The 20,472-nt window shown below is 41.5% G+C and overlaps 2 protein-coding genes and 1 long non-coding RNA gene across 3 annotated transcripts in view; 1 reads left to right on the forward strand and 2 right to left on the reverse strand.

Moving 5' to 3' along the window:
* TMBIM4 (transmembrane BAX inhibitor motif containing 4) overlaps positions 1–7,340 on the reverse strand; it is a 29,030-nt gene extending 21,690 nt beyond the window's left edge. Inside the window, exon 1 of the mRNA XM_059186247.1 lies at positions 7,146–7,340. Coding sequence (XP_059042230.1) covers positions 7,146–7,242 — 97 coding nt within the window. The 5' untranslated portion in view covers positions 7,243–7,340. The remainder of the gene's footprint in view (positions 1–7,145) is intronic.
* A 1,000-nt stretch (positions 7,341–8,340) lies between these two features.
* On the reverse strand, positions 8,341–18,568 carry LOC131839116 (uncharacterized). Its single transcript, XR_009356799.1, has 3 exons — positions 18,248–18,568; positions 13,468–13,707; positions 8,341–8,992 (listed from the first exon to the last, which is right to left on the reverse strand). It is a non-coding gene; the product is annotated as an uncharacterized LOC131839116 (long non-coding RNA).
* Positions 18,560–20,472, forward strand: part of IRAK3 (interleukin 1 receptor associated kinase 3) — a 49,302-nt gene continuing 47,389 nt past the window's right edge. The window contains exon 1 of the mRNA XM_059186249.1: positions 18,560–18,931. Within this exon, the coding sequence (XP_059042232.1) occupies positions 18,775–18,931 (157 nt within the window). The 5' untranslated portion in view covers positions 18,560–18,774. The remainder of the gene's footprint in view (positions 18,932–20,472) is intronic.

Consider the following 20,472-nt stretch of genomic DNA (forward strand, 5'->3'; position numbering starts at 1 on the left):
AGTTGCAACAGAGGCCTCATGGCCCCACAAAGCTGAAAATATTCACCATTTGGCAATTTGTAGAAAATGTTTGCCAACCCCTGATCCAACAGACTGCCAAATAAGAAAAGAGTCTGATGATATTCCGTGTTGGTGAGGGTGCAAAAAAGTACCCTCATATATTGTTTGTCAGGAGTCAACAGGTACAATCTCTTTGGAGACTGATAAAGCTACATGTACTGCTTTTTTTAAATAAAAAAAATTGTAAATGAAAATAAGTTGTAGTAACGTATAATATCATCCCAAAGATTATAATGTTGTGCTTCTGAGTCTATAAAATAGTATGTTTTAGTGTTTCACAAATATACACATAGCTAAAACAGACTAGCTTAATAGACTACTATGCTACATATATATTACAACTAGTTACATAAACTAGGTTAATTGGTACTGTAAAGAGCTCAAGACAGAGACTTACTCAGAAATTCATTCTCACATAACTTTCCTGTAGCTTCACGATTTGTGCTTTCCACCAATGAGTAATGACATTTTAGATATGATGTTCCGAAAGCATTTCCCAGAAAACATACGCATTACATTTTTAAAGGAACCTCTTTTTTACGCATCTAAAGGCAGTGAGGAAGTAAAATTTTGAAGTCACAGTGGTTCTCCTTAAGGCATTAGGTTACCTAACTTATCCTGCTTTAAAAAAATAGAACTTAATTTGCTTTAAGTCAGAGGGAGGGTTCACTTTGTTTTACCATTTATTTAGTAAAGAACCAGAGACAGATGAGAACCAGTTTTTTAATACAGACGTAGTCAGCTTAATTACCAGCTCAATTATCAGAGCTCCTAAGTAAAATGCTCCTGCATTATTTAAATATTCATGAATTATTGAGTTTCTGGTATTTGATCAGCATTGTTATAGTGACGTTGAGACCTACGGAGGTAAATCAAGTATAAGGCTTATTATTTCTTTAAAAACAATCTACATACGTAGACATGTGGAAAGAGCATTCACCTAGGGATTATGAAACCTGGTTTCTAGTTCCCCTGCCTCACTCTCAAGAACTATGCTATTTTAGACAAGTGTTTGGAAACTTAGTTTTCTGTAAAACATATGTGTATATTATGTTAGGGACTGTAATTCCAGAGAAAATAACAATATTGTTATTACAAAATTTTTTCAGCATTTATATATCCAAACCAGCCCTCCACTGGGATTCTACTTCCTCCTTGAAACTTGCCTAGATTATTCTGGTTTACACAACTCTCACTTCCTTCCTTAAATTCCCTCCAGACTTGGCACTTTAGAATTTCATTAAGTTGCTATCACAGATTAGTTTGACCACTGGCTTACCCAACTAATGCCTTAAGGACAGCAACTGAGACTTCCAAAACTTTAATTTCCTCACTTCCTTTACATTCAATAAAATGTACTTTTTTTTTTTTTTTTAAAGATTTTATTTATTTATCTGACAGAGAGAAATCACAAGTAGACAGAGAAGCAGGCAGAGAGAGAGAGGGGGGGAAGCAGGCTCCCCGCCGAGCAGAGAGCCCGACGCGGGACTCGATCCCAGGACCCTGAGATCATGACCCGAGCCAAAGGCAGCGGCTTAACCCACTGAGCCACCCAGGCGCCCCAATAAAATGTACTTTTAAAAAAATGTAGTGTATCTATGAAATGAATATTAATGATTCAAAATTTTCCTAAATGGCAGTATCCTAACTCACTAAGATTTCTCTAATAACTGCCTTCTATTCACACATCTGATACCACCTCCACAGAAATGTAATTTGCCGCACTAGCTGCAGTTGTCTATCCCTGTCCTTCCCTGAAGTAACTGATTCTCTTTCTTTATCATGTTTGGGATCAGCAGAGACCCTCATGTTCCCTCTGGAATCTATGCCATAGCCAGGAGTTCTAATCCCCTGGGTGTTCTTGCAGTAACAATTCTTAATTACTCTAATGTATTACATCGTCACATCATCACTGTGCACTTCACAGATGAATGGAATCTGACAGTGCCTTACTGGTTTAAGCAAACATATAGTAAAAAGCTGAGTTTGAAAACCAATCTTCCACAAACTATCCCAAAAAGCTGAAGAGGAAAGAGTACTCCCAAATTCATTCTATAAACCAGCTTTACCCCAATATCAAAGCCAAAGACACTAGAAGAAAAAACTACAAACCAATATCCTTGGTGAATACTGACTTGAAACTCATCAACAAATACTAGCAAGACAGACATACAGAACAATGGAACAGAAGACCAAAAGTAAACCTGTGCATATATGGTCAAGTGATTTTCAACAAGAATGCCAACACCATTCAATGAAGGAAAGCCCTATCTCTTCAATAAACAGTGCTAGGAAAACTGGATAGCCACATGTGAAAGAATCAAGTTGAACCCTTACCTTATGTCATACCCAAATATTAACTCAAAATAACTTCAAGGCCTAAACATCAGACTTAAAACTGTAAAAACCCCTAGGAAAAAAACACAGGGGAAAAGCTTCATGATATTGGGTTTGGCAATGATTTCTTGAATATGACACTAAAAGCACAGGCAACAAAAGTAAAAATAGATAAATTGTCCTACATCAACATTTAAAACTCTGTACATCAAAGGATGTAATCAACATAGTAAAAAGGCAACCTAGAGAATGGGAGAGAATTTTAAGTCATTATATATAAGAGGTTAATATCTAGAATATATAAGGAATTCTTACAATTCAATAACAAAAAAATAAATAACCCAATTAAAATATGGGCAAAGTCAAGAGAATGAGATGCCACAGACTAACAGAAAACATTTGCAAAGATGCATCTGATAAAACTACTGTTATCCAAAATATACAAACTCAACCATATGAAAATGAACAACTCACTGAAAAAGCAGGCAAAAGACCTAAACAGACACCTCACTGAACAAAATATACAGATAGCAAATAACATATGGAAAGATGCTCAACATCATACATCAGGGAAATGCAAATTAAAACACTACACACCTATTAGAATGGCTGAAATCCAAAACCTGACACCACCAAATGCTGACAAGAATGTCTAGCAACAGGAACTCTCATGCATTGCTGCTGGAATGCAAAGTGGTATAGCTATTTTGGAGGATGGTTTGACAGTTTCTTACAAAACTAATCGCACTCTTACAAGTTCCAGCAACTGTGCTCTAGCAATGTCTTACAGAACTAAACATATTCTCATCATACAATCCAGCAATCATACTCCTTGGCATTTATCCAAATGAGCTGAAAACTTGTGACTACAAAACAATCTACACATGGAGGTTTATATAGTAACTTTAGCCATAATTGCCAAAATTTGGAGGCAACCAAGATGTCCTTCAGTAGAGGAATGAGTAAACTGAAGTACATGCTGACAATAGACTATTATTCAGCACCAAAGAGAAATAAGCCATCAAGCCATGAAAAGATATGATGGAGAAATCTTGAATGCACATTACTAAGTTAAAGAAATCAATCTGAAAAGGCTATATACTGTATGATTCCAACTATACAACATTCTATAAAAGGTAAAACTATGGAGACAGTAGAAAGATCACTGGTTACAGGGGCTGGTGGGAGGGAAGGATGAACAGGCAGAGCATAGAGGGGTTTTAAGGCAATGAAACTATCCCATATAATTCTATAATGGGGGATCTTTGTCATTACGCATTTATCAAAACCCATAGGATGTACAATAGTGAGAGTGAACTCTAATATAAACTATGGACTCTGGGTGATAACGTGTCAGCTTAGGCTCATGGATTATAACAAAGTGGGAAAAGTTATGTACAAGTAGGAACAGGTTATGCAGGAACTCTGTACTTCCCACTCAGTTTGCTGTGAACCTAAACTGCTTAAAAAAATTAAGTCCATCTTAAAAAAGGGCGAAGTATTTAAATAACATTTTTACAAAGAAGATACAAATGTCCCATAAGTATATGAAAAGATGCTGAACATTACTAATTATTAGGGAAATGCAAAGCAAAACCACAATGAGGTATCACCTCATACCCATGTGGATGGCTACCTTCAGAGAAACAGGGAAAAGAACAAGTGTCAGTGAGAATGTAGAGAAACTGCAACACTTATGCAATGTCAGTTAGAATTCGCAATGTAAAACAGTATCTTAATTCCCTAAAACACTAAAAATACAATTACCATACCATGAGATGATACAAAATATATATTGGTTTCTGCCCCAGCTTCCTGGCACTTGAAACCCTTGTAACTTCCGAACTGATAAGAGCAATGAACAAAAAAAATCTTTTGTTCTAACATTTGGTCTTTCACCCCAGTTGCTGACACAGGGTTCCTGAAACCCTTATAATTTTCTGTGTAACAGGTGTGTCTTTTGTTCTACTGAGGTGATCCCACATGAGCTCTTAGATGAGGGCTGGTCACCAGAAAGAACAAGCCATAAGCAAGTGCAGAATTTTCAGCCCTGCCGAAGTGGGGAGAAGAGAAAAGGTTGAATATGGGGCTAATAACTGATATCCCTAAATGAGGAAGCCTCCATAAAATATTATGAGTATGGGGTCTAGAGAGCTTCCAGGTTGGTGAATGCATCCACATGCTGGAAGGATGACACAACTCAACTCTGTGGGGACAGAAGCACCTGTACTTGGTGCAGACCTCCTCCCAGACCTCCCACTATATCTCTCTTCATCTGGCTGTTTACCTGTACCTTTTAATAAACTGCTAAATATAAATGTTTCCTTGAGTTCCGTGAGCTGCTCTAGTAAATTCATCAAAACCAAAAAGGGAGTCATGGGAACCTTCAATGTATAGCCAAGTCTGACAAGTTATGGGTAACCTGGGGACCTATTACTTGCAATAGGCATCTGAAGTGGCGTGAGAGCAGTCTTCAATGGGACTGAGACCTTAACCTGGGGGATCTGATACTATCCACTCAGAGAGAGCATCAGAACTGAGTTCAGACTCATGTCTCACGAGTCTCATGAGTTCATGACACTGAGCGGGTGTCATGGAGACCTGCCTGATATAGGGAAAACATACACACACACACACACACACACACACACACACACACATACTTTTGGTGACCACAAGTATCAAAACTGAAGTGTTCTGTGTAAGTAATAAAGGAGAAACACAGGAGGAAGAACTGGTTCTTACTCTACTCAGGTGGGAAAAAATGGGTTTTTCACTAAAACACATATGATCCAGCAATCCCACTTCTGGGTATACAGACAAAACAACTGAAAGCAGGATCCCACGTGGGTATTATATACACATGTTTATAGCAGTGATTCCTAGTGAGGTGGAAGCTATCCAAGTGTCTACAAGTGGCTAAACAGAAAAACAAAATGTGATTTTGTCACACAATGGAAAATTATTCAGCCTTAAAAAGCAAAGTGTAACACATGCTACAAAATTGATACACCCTGGGGCATCTGGTGCCTCAGTGTGTTAAGTGTCAGACTCTTGAGTTTGGCCTAGGTCAGTTCTCAGGAATCCAGCCCCAAGATGGGCTCTGCCCCAGGCATGGGGCTTAATATTCTCTCTCTCTTCCTCTCCCTCGGCCCCTCCCCCAACCTCCCTCTCTTAAAAAAAAAAAAAAAAATGGATACAACCTAAAAACATGCTATCTGAAATAAACCAGTCACAAAAAGATACACACCGTATGGTTCCACTTACATGAGGTATCTAGTGGAGCCAAATTCATAAAGCAGAAAGTAGAATGATCATTGCCAGGCACTGGGAGAGGGGAAAACAGCAAGTTCTTTGATGATACAGAATTTCAGTTTTAGAAGATTAAAAAGTCCTGGAGACTGGTTGTACAACTAGGTGAATACCTACTGAACTGTACATTTAAATATGGTTAAGAACGTACATTTTTAAGGAAATGTGTTTCACCACAATTAAAAATTTAATTGAAAAAACTATGCTCATATGCCAAAATCATTCCAAAATTCAATTCCAGAAATATCATAGATATCAGGGATCAAGATTCTTAGCGCATCAGATTGTCCTAATTCTTTTTCCAGAATAAGTTCCAGCCACGGGAACAGAATGAAAATATGGGACAACCTCTGTAATGAACTGGCTGAACTAGAACGGACAATGAACTCCACTTACGTGAAACTAAGCATTTTATATTTTTAAAGCATTTTAAATTCAGTCAATACTGCATAATAACTTAAAACTAATACTGCATTTTGATTGGTCTCTAAAGCTTCCATTTCCAGCAACCGCCTCAATTAAATCTCAAACTTATGTTGAGTTCTAGGTCTTGCAGACTCCAAATAGTGAGGAAGAACAGAGAGGGTCCCTGTCCCCACACATCCTACAACCCAGCAAAGGACACACCCGAGTATACAGAAACTTGAAACGCGATCACACCCCTAAACCAAAAACATGTAAGCAAATAACTGCATTCAGGTACATGTCACAATAACCACCTAATAAACTTTTCACCTTAAAAAGTAACCCTGCATTTCTTTTTAATATCAAGATGCCAAATAAAGGCTGCCGAAGTTTTCATGTCCCTTTGTAGGGGGAGTAAGTCAGGATTAAAGCGGGATGGGCTTGGGGCGCCTGGGTGGCGCAGTGGGTTAAGCCTCTGCTTTCAGCTCGGGTCTTGATGTCAGGATCCTGGGATCAAGCCCCACATCGGGCTCTCTGCTCGGTGGTGAGCCTGCTTCCTCTCTCTCTCTCTCTCTCTCTGTCTGCCTCTCTGCCTACTTGTGATCTCTCTCTGTCAAATAAATAAATAAAATCTTTAAAAAAAATAAATAAATAAAATAAATAAATAAATAAAGCGGGATGGGCTTCAGCTCCGGTTCCCGAAGGGAGCGCGCAGCTACCCGACCACCGCGCCTCCCTAGGGCCGCGCTCTCCCCGGGAGCGCTTCTTCCCGACTCCCGGGGGAGGGCGCTCTTCCGCGGAGCCCGGGGGGCGGGACGGGGAGCCGCAAGCAAGGCTTTCCTCTGAACCCCACGGGAGCTGCGCTCAGCCAGCGAGCCGAGCCCCGGGAGGAGCTGCCGGCGGAAGCCGAAAGCCACCCCTAGAGGCCGACAGCGCAGCAGGCTCGGCGCGGAGCCGCCCGCAGGGACCGGGCTGGGGGAAGGGGAGGGGGGAGGGGAATGGGAAGGGACGAGGGGGATAGGAGGACGCACCCATTCGGATGTGCACACTGGCCGAGGCCACGCAGCTGCCGTAGTTGAAATCATCCTCGATGGAGGAGCAGGGGTAGGGGGGGTCGGGGTTGGCCATGTCGGCAGCAGCACCCCAGCGACCCCGCCGAGCTAGGGCAACGACGCCGAACTCAACGGCCTTCAAGCCACTTCCGGGATGAAGCGCTCCAGCCCCAACTAGCCGAGCGCAGCCCGCGCTCATCGATGCGCTCCCCCCCCCCCGCCTCCGCCCCGGCGCTGCGGGAAGGCTGGGAGGGAGGAGGTTGCTTCAGCTTGGGGCGGGAGAGAAAATGAATGACGTTCTCGGCGTCATCTAAAATGCAGCTTTTCTCAGATTTTCCCTCGACAAGCTTTTTTAAATCCTCTGACCTGGAGAGTTGCTGAAAGTGATAGAAGCGAGGTCCCATCCATCTGTTCTTGCAACAAATACTCAGCTCATTCACATGGTCCTTCAGTAATCACACGGGAGATACACTTTTTATTATTTTTAATATTAATAATATTCCCTAAATTTCTTGAGCACTTTCTATTAGCCAGGCTTTCCGAATGAGGTAGTGCCCCATGAGCACAGAAGACAAGCGCCAACCAGAGAAGACTGAAGTGATGCAGGTAGGTTCAGGTGAGGGGCGAAGCTTAGGGTTAAGATACAGGTGACAAAGAATGAGACAGGGATGGGAGGGCACAGACAGTGCGAAGGACTGTTTTACCAATCTCTCCTTACCAATCGGAACTTACTATGAATGCAAAAATAAGGCGGTGGTGTTCTAAGAAGCATGAATGTTCAAGCAATCCTAGCCTATCCTTTTTCACTTGTGTTACTTCCCAATATTAGCCAATTACTAACACTAAAATGAAGCTATTGAGGGAAAGGAAAAGAGGGCCAACCATAATTTCTTTTCCTGTACATCCTTGCCAGTAAGCTGAAGGTAAAGAGTGTTAGTAGAATGTGTACATCTCAAGAAGTAAGATAAAAATATTTTGAGTTTGTTGTATATAGCTGTTCCACAGTTCTAGTAAGAATGAAATGCTTATGTATATACAGGCTAGGAAATACAAACTGATTTTGGTGATCTTTATGAGCTTGCCTTTAAAACTGGTATTATGCCGTATAAGGATCAATGATAAAATTAGTGCTAATAATTTTTTTTAAAGATTTTATTTATGAATTTGACAGAGAGACACACAGCGAGAGAGGGAATACAAGCAAAGGGAGTGGGAGAGGGAGAAGCATGCTTCCTGTTGAGCAGGCTCCACCCCCCCATGTGGGGCTTGATCCCAGGACCCTGGGATCATGACCTGAGCCAAAGGCAGACACTTAACAACTGAGCCACCCAGGCACCCTGTGCTAATAATTTTAAGTGACATTTTTCCTTCACTTAAGCGACATTGAGTAGCAAGGTAAAAAAAAAAAAAAAAAAAAAAAAAAAAAAAATCATGGTAAATGTGGAGACTGCAAAAGAAATGAGAGCTTTGGGAAGATTATAAATGGCTTCACAGTGTTTTAGTTTGCTAGTACTGCTGTAATAAATTAGCACAAACTGGTGGCTTAAAATAACAGAAATGTCTTCATTTACAGTTCTGGAGGCCACAAGTCTGAAATGAAGTTGTCAGGGGCTTAGTTCCTTATGGAGGTTCTCACGGATAATCTGTCCCATGCCTCTCTTCTGGTGTTGGCAGTCCTTGGATTTCCTTGGCTTGTGGTTGCATCACTCCAATCTCTGCCATCATCTTCACCAGGCCTATATTCTGTGTTCCTGTGTCCAAATTTCCCTCTTCTTATAAGGACACCAGTCTTATTCCAGTGCGGCCTCATCTTAACTCGATTACATCTGCAGAGATTTTACAGGCATACCTCATGTTATCGTACTTCAGTTTTGAAGATACTGTGTTTTTTACAAATGGAAGGTTTATGGCATCCCTGCATTGAGCAAGTCTATTGGCATCATTTTTCCAATAGCATTTGCTCACTTCTCATGTGTTTGTCACATTTGGGTAATTTTCATATTTCAAACTTTTTCACTATTAAAATATTTTTTATGGTGATCTACACAGTGAGTACTACCATGTGAAAGCTCATATGATGGTTAGCATTTTTTAGCAATATTTTAAATTAAGAGATATACTTTTTCTCTAGTGATGCTATTGAACACTTAATACACTACAGTAGAGGGTAATACAGTATAGTGTAATATAGTATAAACTTTTATATGCTTTGGAGACCAAAAATTTATTTGACTCACTTTATTGCAGTATTTGCTTTATTGCAGTGGTCTGGAATTGAGTCTGCAATGTGTTCCATGTATGCCTGTTTTTCCAATTGAGGTCATGGTCAAAAAGACATCAGTAGTTAAGCCTTAAATGTATATCATGGGAGCCCACAAGCCAACCTACATCAGAGGTGGTGACTTTTAAATAGGATCTTGAAAGATAATTAGGGGCTCATCAGGTAGGAGATGCTGAAAAAATCCAAACATGAAACAACTAGTTGAAATTGGAAAAGATCCAGACACTCATGAAGGACATTACAGAAAAATAACATTTGGTGATTAATTGTATATAAGCATCAGCAAGCATAATGTCTGACATAGCAGGTGCTCAGTAAATTCTAACTATATCAATTAATCAATCAGTGGAACAAAAGTACAGAGTTCTTTTGGCTCCTGCGACCAGACAAAAAGAAGCTGATTTTCTAGGAAATGATCAGATTGGGGCATGCTGAATTGGGATGAAAGAAAGAAATCAAAATGCAATTATTCAGTAAACATTGGAGGCGGGAGTGAGAAGAAGCCTACAGGGCAGGTTAGGGCTAAGGACATATATATGAGAGTGGCCCACATAGAGATATAGATGTAGAGTGGATTATATGAAATCTTCAAGACCTGGAATAAAAAGATCAATAGAATTCAGCCTATGGGTGCACAGTACAAGCCAAAGGAAGAGTTAGTATTGTCTGAAGAGACCAAAAAAAAAAAAAAAAAAAAAAAAAAAAAGACCAAAATTCACAAAAGATGGTGTGGTGAGGGACTAATGCTGTGAAACTGTCAGAATAAGCCCTAAAGAAAGACCATTTGATCAGAAGTTACTAATAGTTTTAGATCCAAATATGCCGGATACTTTCCTATACAGACATATTACCTTCAATATCAAGGCACCAGATTGGATATCCAAGCTTTTGTTTTTCTTTCAAAAAAACGAATGAATAATGAAACAAATTCAGTACAGAACAAGAGGAACCATGACCACTATGAAAGGCCAGAAGATACAGATAACTAATTACCAAGTATTGTTAGAACGTGTACTATGAAACCCAATGATGTGACATTACTTCTTGAACTTCTGTGCAGAGGGTTTGTTATGGACTGAATGTGTGGCCCCATTTATATGTTGAAGCCCTAACTCCCCTTGTGGCTGAATCTGAAAAGGGACTTGTAAGGAGTCAAGTAAGGTTAAGTGAGGTTATAAAGGTAGGCCCTGATAAGATGGAATCAGTATCCTTATAAGAAGAGACACCAGAATGCTGGTGTGCTCTCTCTCTCTTGCTCATTCTCTTTTTGAATGTGTGTTTGTGTGTGTGTGTGTGTGTGTGTGTGTGTGCGCGCGCGCACACCTCCAGAAAAGGCCATCTACAAGCCAGAAGGAAAGATTTTACCAGAAACTGAACCTTGTGGACACCTTGATCTTGGGATTTGTAGCCTCCAGCACTGTGAAAAAATAAATTTCTCTTACTGAGACCATGCAATCTGTGGTATTTTTAATGCCAGCCTGAACAAACTAATACAGGATTTATTGGGGGGGGATTTACTAAATAACAAGGAAAAGAAAGCCAAATCCTTGAGAGGGAAAAGGCACACGATTTGTGCTGATAACTTGACAAGGAAATTTGGAAATCCTGAATGAGATTTTGTGTGTGTGTTTCTCCAACAAACATTGCATCCAGAGTTCACATAGCCCGCAGCAGTTTTGCTATCTGTAAAATGCAGTACTTGGATTAATATCCCTAAGCCATTTTCCATTATTAAATTGCAAATAGTCTGAGTAGAGTCTTGACTCCAAAAGAAAAAATTTGTGCCATAATCTCAGATTTATGTCACATGTTTGGGGTACTTCTAGAGATAAATAAATGATTGTGTCAAAAATATAACTTTAGCTAATATTGAAATTATCGTGAAAAGCCCTTGACTGAAATCTCTTCAATTAAAAAATCAGATTTTAGAAGTTAGTGGTGACTGGGCAAAAGTTATTATAGCAACACACTCTAGGGTGAACAAATACTTTGAAAATGATTTAAAAAGAAAATGGTGAAACAGGATGAAGCATGAAAATGTTGAAAGAAATTATTTTCTATAGTTGAGGGTTCTCTAGTTGAGACAATACACGTTAACTTTAGAAAGTGTGGAAAACACAAAGTAAGAAAATAAAATCACCAGTTAACATTCCATCAACCCTAAAAGGATAATTGTTAAAATCATAGTATACATCATGTTATAAAATAATAGGGTTTTTTTTTAAGGATTTTTTTTTAAAGATTTTATTTATTTATTTGACAGACAGAGATCACATGTAGGCAGAGAGGCAGGCGGAGAGAGAGACGAGGAAGCAGGCTCCCCACCGAGCAAAGAGCCCAATGCGGGGCTGGATCCCAGGACCCCGGGATCATGACCTGAGCCAAAGACAGAGGCTTTAACCCACTGAGCCACCCAGGCGCCCCAAAATAATAGGTTTTTAGAACAATGTTTTTGATATCTTCGATGGGAAAAAGTTGAGTTACAAGACAATGGAAGCCTAATGTTCTTTATAAATACACACACATACACATACATCAGGGGTGCCTGTACCTGTGTTCAGTCAGTTAAGCATCTGACTCCTAGTTTTAGCTCAGGTTGTGAACTGCTGGGTCCCGATCTCATGGGTCCCGAGATCACCCAGCGTCAGGATCCATGCTCAGCTGAGAGTCTGTTTGTGACCCTCTCCCTCTGCCCCTTACCCCACTCAAATAAATCTTTAAAAATACACACGCAATAAACTGGAGGAGTAACTATTGCATGTTATTATTATTAGGTCATTTTTCTCTTTTTTAAATCTTTTATTTAAGTTAGATTTAATGAACATATACTTTGTTAATAGTTCAGAGGTAGAATTCAGTGATTCAGCAGTTGCATACAACACCCAGTGCTCATTACTTCAAGTGCCCTCCTTAATGCCCATCACCCAATTACCCCATCCTCCCATCCACCCCCCCTCCAGCAACCCTCAGTTTGTTTCCAAGAGTTAAGAGTCTCTTATGGTTTGCCTCCCTGGTTTTGTGTTATTTTATTTTTCTTCCCTTCCCTTATGTCCATCTGCTTTGCTTCTTAAAGTCCACATATGAATGAAATCCTATGGTATTTCTCTTTCTCTTTTTCTGATTCGCTTATTTTGCTTAGCATAAAACCCTTTAGTTCTATCCACGTCATTGCAAATGGCAAGATTTCATATATTTTGATGGCTGAGTAGCATTCCACTATATATATATATATCTCACATCTTCTTTATCCATTCATCTGTAGATGGATATCTGGGTTCTTTCCATATTTTAGTTATTGTAGACATTCCTGCTATAAACATTGGGGTACATGTGCCCTTTGAATCACTGTGTTTGTATCATTTAGGTAAATACCCAGCAGTGCAATTGCTGGGTCATAGGGTAGCTCTATTTTGAACTTTTTGAGGAAACTCCACACCATTTTCCAGAGTGACTGCACCAGTTTGCATTCCCACCAACAGTATTATTAGGTCATTTTTAAAATAAAGTTGTTTTTTAAAAAATTTATTTATTTGACAAAGAGTGAGAGAGCACAAGCAGGCAGAGCAACAGAGGGAGAAGGAGAAGCAGGCTCTGCACTGAGCAGGGAGCCCAATGTGGGGCTCGATCCCAGGACCTTGGGATCATGACCCAAGCTAAAGCCAGTTGCTTAACTAACTGAGCCACTCAGGCACCCCTTATTAGGTCATTTTAATGAAAGCCTAAAACTATCCAACTCTTACTTCTTAAAATTACCAAGTAATATGCCCTACAAACATTCTTACCCCATACTGATCTTTACCTCATCCCGAACCCCAGTGCACCTAGGACCTTCTAAAGCCCAGGGAAGGGATAAAGCTCAAAGATGGCATAGGCTAATGACCTTTATTTTGGAAATTATTTCCCAAACAAAAAAAAAATCTATGTCCCACAGTTGGTTGTCCTTTGAGCATCCATCCTTAGGGATGCTGGGTAAATAGCTTATAGTTTTTCATATACACGAAGTGCTGTTACCTGACTCACCTGATTTTTTATTTCTTAGACTTCAATTCCTGTGCTTAGCTGGGACTTTGTCTCTGATAATACCGTGTATCTGTGCCATTATGCCATCTGTGCTCTGGCCTTCAGGGTTCCCTCAGCATCTCAATTGATTATGATTCTCCAGTGATCATCTCCAGTGATTGTGATCATCTCCAGTGATTCTTTGCAGTTCATTACTCTCTTGCCTCCAGCTGGGGTGGAAACTCTTTCTCTTTCTAGCATCTGAAATTTGGGGCGGGGTTAGGAGGGTAAAAAACAGTGAAAGTGTTTGAGGGTTAACCACAGCCACGTCCTTGCCAGAAGCATGTATGCTAGAAGTGGGTGCATGGATTGCCAGGCTGGTCTGGTTCTGCATGGATTTTCACTGCAGTCTCACGCGCCTCTAGAACTTCATACTGCTTCCATCCATGCTGCCAGGACCATTCCCTACTAACACTTATTTTTTCCAAGACACCCAGTTGTCTCTACAATGCAGTTTTCATACCCATCTGACATTCCAGAGATAGAACTGTATAGATCTGAACTCCAGTTTTGGACAGAGGTTAGTTTCTTTCCCATTCTCTTACAGGCCATCAACAAACCAAGAACTATCACCACATGTCTGTTTGGTGTATCCATTAGGATGCATTTGTCTGTGAATTACAAGATTCCCAGTTTAAAAACTGACTTACTAAGGAATTTGTGTGATATAATTTTAAGTCCAGAAGCAGGACATTCTCTAGGCATAGAACAAAAGAGCTGCTTAATGCCATTATGAAGGATCTGGTTTTCTCCCTCACGAGACCATCCCCAGGGCTCACTTCATTCTAGTATTTATATCCATGTGGCTACAAAATGGTTCCAGAGATGACCAAAGCTGCTGCACGTTCCTATTCAGATTCGGAGAGAAGGAGAAATCTCAATGATATTTGGTCCTCCAAGCCATATATTATTGCCATTTCAGTCATACGCCAGCCTGACTCTCAGTGCATGGACCACTGCAGTTTTAAATATGGAGGTCAGGGTAGACTGTAGCAAGATGGGAAGAGCATCCCTGGCAAGGGAACAGCAAGTGCAAAGCCTTTAATGTGGGACTCTGCCTGGTGTGTTCAAGGACCAGCAAGGAGGCAGTGTGGTTATGCAGGATGAACAAGGAAACAAGATCAGAGGGTAACAGCGGAGTGGGAGAGGGAGAGTGAATGCACATCGGATAAAGAGTTTGACTTTCATTCTGACTGAAATTAGAAGCCATTGTTGGCTTCTAAACAGATGAGAGACATAATCAGATTTGATTTAAAAGGATGAATCTGCCTGCAGTGTTGAGGAAAGTCTATAGGAAGCAACAGTGGAAGCTGCTTTAGTTCTAAGATAAATGTAGCAAAGCAGGCAAGATACGATGATGGCTCAAACCAAGGTGGCAGTAGCGGAGATGGAGAAAAGGATGATTTTAAATATATTTTGAAGAGTCAACAGGGTTTGGTGGTGGATTGAACACGGGCTGGGAAAAAAAAAATAGAGGAGCCTAGAATGACTCTAGATTTTGGTTCAAGCAACTGGAAGCAAGAGTGACTTGGATGGGGGGGAAGAATGTCGAAGAGCAGGTTCAGGAGGCATGATCAAGGGTTCACTTTTGGAGATGAGTCTGAAGTTGAAGGGAGATGTCTGAGCTAACCATATGCATTTGGCAGTCCTTGGTAGGTGGTATTTAAAGCCTTGAAACTGGTTGAGATCATCAAGGGAGTGGGTGTACATAGAGAGAACTATGAACTGAACCCTGAGGCACTCCAGCATTAAGGGAGAAGAGAAAGGACAGCAAGGGAAGGTGACCAGTGAAATAAGTTAAAATGTAAGACAATTTGGAAGACAAAGTGTCACAGAAGGAGGGGGGTGATTACCTGTGTTTCAAAAACTACTGAGAGGTCAAATAAGATGAGACCTAAAAACTGTTATATTCAACAATGATGTGGACATAGATGACCCTGACAGCAGTTTCAGTGGCGTAAAGTAGGAGGGGTGGCTCTAGAGTTGGCTTAAGAGAAGATAACAGAAGAAAAGTTGGGAGACAGTGAGAATATTCAACCCTTTACTATGGAAAGGAGCACAGAAATGGGGAGGGGGTAATAATTATGGCATCAAAGTAGGGGAAATGGCATCAAATAGTTTTTTGGTTTGTTTTAAGGTGGGAAAAATAATATCGTATTTGTATGCCAATAGAATTGATACTGTGAAGAGTGAGAAATTGACGACATAGCTGAAACTGAAAAACACTGCCCTTGATGTCTTTGAGGAAGAGGCAGGAAGGAAATCAGATCTAGTGCAGGGGTGAAGGGATTAGATTCACATAGGAACCTACATAATCTACCTATAGAAAAGGAGGGAGGCATGTATGTCTGTTCAGATACTGGTAGGTAGAAGATGTGATGCTGAGATTCTGTGGAAGGTTTTTAATTTTTTTTCTGATACATCAGTACTCTTAATAAATATTCTCAAGATCATTAGTTGAGCCCAAGGATGGAGGAGAGGGTAATGGGCGTTGAGAAAAGAGAAGGCATAAAACAGTTGTCAAGGGGACCAGCAGGGTAACAGTGTGACAGCCCGGTAGCATAAAGGACCCATTTGAAAGTCATGGTTTTGATTTTAAATTAAGTCCAATCAACGGGTTTTTATTTCCCACCCCACTCCCAGCTACATTCTGGTACACAGGTATGCAGCCCAATATTACAAACTCGTATCTAATCAGGATGGTAGATTTAAAAGAGCTCAACAAAGCCAGAGAGGAGCAAGAGAATGGAAAGCATATGCAAGAGAGGGATTATAAAAATTGAGTGTGGACTTTATGGATAAAGAGAATAGCAAGGGCATCAAGAGGGCAGAGCCAGAGAAGAGGTAGCAAGATTTTGGAATTGGTATCCTGGTAAGGGAGAAGGATTGTTGGGGTCAGAGTACTAGAATGAATGCACTAAAAGGGCAGGAGGTGTGGTCAGAGAGTGGATTCATGAAATAGAAATTACAGAAGGGATGGTCATTGATAACGACAAGATCTAGGGAATTTTCATGGGAATGACTGGCTAAAATAGGGTGGAAGATAGGATTACTGGAGGAGAGGAGAGCCAAAGAACTGGGAGAACGGGTCCTGGAAAGATCATCATTTGCCCAACAAATATTTCAGATCACCAAAGATTAAGATAGGGTTAGTATTGGAGAGGACTGCAGGGAGCAGGAGCTATATAGCCTAAAACAGAGAAGGCAGAATTAAGGTGGAGAACAGTGGATGACAGCAACAGCGAAGCTGTGAGTGATACAACCTGACGATTTAAAATTCAAAAGTCAAAGGCAGTTTTAAGGAATAGGGAGGGAGCATGGTCTGATACTAGCTGCCAACACTGAAAATACAAGAATTGTCGCATAATCCATATAGATTTCACATAATCTGGCTTTCACATAAAATTCTTGCTTCTCTTGAAGTCAAAAGATCTGGAAAAGCAGGCCATGTTGACTGCTTCACTCAGCGACGGTGATTCGCTCGATCACGGTCCAGCGACTGGTTCCTCTTCGTGGGAGAGGTTAAGTTTGGGTCCCCTGTTCTACCAGTTCACCAACTCAACAGCTGTCAAATACTTGGACCCTGCCTCTCTTGCTCAGTTTACTCGGGTAGTCCCTTTGAGAGGTATAGGGCTTCTTAAGCGTGTACAGATCGACAATAAAAGTTTAGCTATTCAAACAAAGGGATATAGAAACCTTTTCCCAAAAAGTATTGTATTTATCAATTTTCAAGTGTATTTTGTGGTATATTCTAGCTGAGAACGACCTGGGACTACAGAGAGTGGTAGGGGTACGAAATGATAATGTAGCATCAATGTTGGTCTCTAGGGGGCACCATAGCCAAAGAGTACAAATCTGGAAGCTTTCAAATAGGGTTGCTATTTTTCAGTTGATGACAATTGTCCACTCTACAGTCATTAAGGTTGGGATTTTTTTCTCACCACTTTCAAAGCATCTCCTCTTTTCATTAGTAACATTTGTATCATGCCTGTGATGGGCTATTACAGCACACACGATAGAATATTTTAAAAACAATACTCAATTTTACTTAAACTCCATGTTGGAAGCAAACGACTCCGTCAAACACTTTGGAGAAAGAAAAAGTAGTGGAACAATGTTTTATCAAGGGGCGCCTGGGTGGCTCAGTGGGTTAAACCTCTGCCTTCAGCTCAGGTCATGATCCCAGAGTCCTGGGATCAAGCCCCGCATGGGGCTCTCTGCTCAGCAGGGAGCCTGCTTCCCCATCTCTCTCTCTGCCTGCCTTTCTGCCTACTTGTGATCTGTCAAATAAATAAATAAAATCTTTATAAAAAAAAAAAAAAAAAAGAAAGAAAGAAAGAAAGAGAAAGGCCAGGGAGGGGGCGCCTGGGTGGCTCAGTCCTTAACCCTCTGCTTTCAGCTCAGGTCATGATCCTGGGGTCCTGGGGCTGCCTTCTCAGCGGGGTGCCTGCTTCTCCCTCCCCCACTCCCCCTGCTTGTGTTTTTTCCTCTCTCTCTGTCAAATAAATAAATAAAATCTTAAAAAGAAAGGAAGAAAGAAAGAAAGGCCAGGGAGAAAAGGATTTAGTAAAACCAAGTAGCAATGTGGAGAATGGGCAGCCTCATGAAGAAAATGAATACAAATTTTCTTCTGCTTTGTTCTCTTTTTTGTTTTCCTGTTGTTGTTTTGTCTTTCCCAACATTAACTTCATATATGCACATTTATCTGTTCAACTTCAGTAAAAGTAACAATGTGCCAAACCTTTTGAATGGTTGTCTTCAGCTAAGTGTTTTCTTCCTTCAGTTTTTCTGGGGTTTCCAAGTGTTCCTCAATAAACATGTGTTGCTTCCTGGCGGGGTAAATAAAAATGCATTTTTCAAAGAAGTCGTGGCAGGTCTCTGTCCATCCCGCCAGGAGCCGGCCCATGCAGAGTGTATGATAGACCCCCGCCTCTGTGAGTTCTGCCCTCCGGGTCTTTCCCCAGCTCTCTGTCTCTCCCGTCGCGCCCCAAACCCAGAGCAACGAAAGGGCCGGCCAAAACTTAAAGCCTGTGACAAGGGCCACACCGAGGCAGGGAGACCCCGCGGGCGCCCTCCCGGGCATCGCTGCCGGGCAGCGCTGTGCGTCATGTGGGGCCCGCCCCTTGCGGGGCTCGGCAAGTTCTGCCGCCTTGGCCGCCGCCGGGGAAGCAGGATTTCCGCGGTTGTGTAATCGCACCTCCCCGGCGCGAAGAGGCCTGCGCTCCGCATCCGTCCTCCGACCGGCCCCTGGTCTCCGGCGGCCGAGCCATGGCCTGGACGGCGGCGGCGGCGGCGGCGAGGAGCTGCGGGGCTCGCGGCGCGCTCACGGCGCACACGCTCCTGTTCGACCTGCCGCCGACGCTGCTGGGCGAGCTCTGCGCGGTGCTGGACAGCTGCGACGGCGCGCTGGGCTGGCGCGGCCTCGGTGAGTGCGGCCCTCGGGGGCGGCGGCGGGCGGCGGGCGGCGGGCGGGGGCGCGGGGGGGGGGGCGGTGCGCTGCGTCGCGACGCGCATGCACAGTCCGACCTGCTTCTCTTTCACAGACGTTTTGGGTCCCTCGGTGGGATTAGGCGGCAGCTACCCTCCTGAAACCATCCCGTGTTTATCAACTGTTCCCGCCTTGCTTGGTTCAGAATATTTTAAGTTAAATCGCCCATGTGATGCCTTCTTATGGCAAAATTACCCTAGAATATAATTTTCATACTAAAACATGTTTATCCCTTTAAATTTATTCTTTGGTGTTTTCAGGGCACTTGCAAGTGCCCTTCTTAATTAAATTCGAGGTGAAATGGTAACGTAAAATACTATTTGTCATCAATGTGGCTCCCAGTTTTCTTAATATTTTTTGCTTAGTTATCATAGTCTGTGGCATGAAGGTTTATGCTAGATGATGTCTTTTTATATCCATGTGGAAAGTTGGCTTTACAACCATTCTCTGCAGTCATTGGGAAGTTGAGCAACTGCCTTTTGGAAGTCTTGAGTGTGATCACTGGAAATAATTCAGGGGGAAAAAAATCTTTGTTTTATTAAGTACAGGCACTTTTGTTAGATTTGATCTTCCATGGTGACACATTTAATGTTAGTTGAAAATAAGCACAATCATGTCAAAACAACTCAGCCTTTATTCTCTGAAACATCTTTTTTTTTTTTTTTAAGCAATACTAGCAAAAGACCTATGAAAAAAAAAGTTTTGTTGTTAATGAACAATATGGTCACACTTTGTGGAATGTGGCCGTGGGCTTCTAGGTATATTTAAGAAGCAAAACAAGATCATAGGGAAAGGGAAAAAAATAAGACGGAATCAGGGAGGGAGACAAACCATAAGAGACTCTTAATCATAGGAAATAAACGGGGTTGCTGGGGGAGGGGGGAGGAAGTTGGGGGATGGGGCAACTGGGTGATAGCACATTAAAAAGGGAACGTGATGTTATGAACACTGGGTATTATATAAGACTGATGAATCTCTGACCTCTACCTCAGATGCCAACAATACATTCTAAGTTAGTTAATTGAATTTAAATTAAAAAGTGAAAAAAAAAAAAACCCTAAAACCATTTGTATATTATAAGGCTCTGTAATTTTAAAGTATGACCCTTATGTAAAAATATCAGAAAATACTTGACTCTTTGACTTCTGGAAAACATAGAGTATGCATTTGGGGGATAAGATCCTTCCCATACCAGATCTTTTGGAAATGGATGACATGGACGTTTTAGGACCCACTGGTTTCCTAGAATGACTACATTCATGAGAGAAGAATGTTTTTGTTGCAGTCCACAGTTAGTCAGTGGGGCCAGGTGGCTATCATAAATGAGTAAAGCACGATGAAGACTGAACATGGAAGAGTGTATGTCCCATCTAGTAGGGGTGGTTAGTTCTCAGTCCCACATCACTGGTGCTTTTCAGGAAGTCCAGCCCAGTATTGCTGCAGTCACTCTCTCTCTCTCTCTCCCTCTCTCTCTCTCT

Source organism: Mustela lutreola, chromosome 8 (assembly GCF_030435805.1).
Source record: "Mustela lutreola isolate mMusLut2 chromosome 8, mMusLut2.pri, whole genome shotgun sequence".
Lineage (NCBI taxonomy): Eukaryota > Metazoa > Chordata > Mammalia > Carnivora > Mustelidae > Mustela > Mustela lutreola.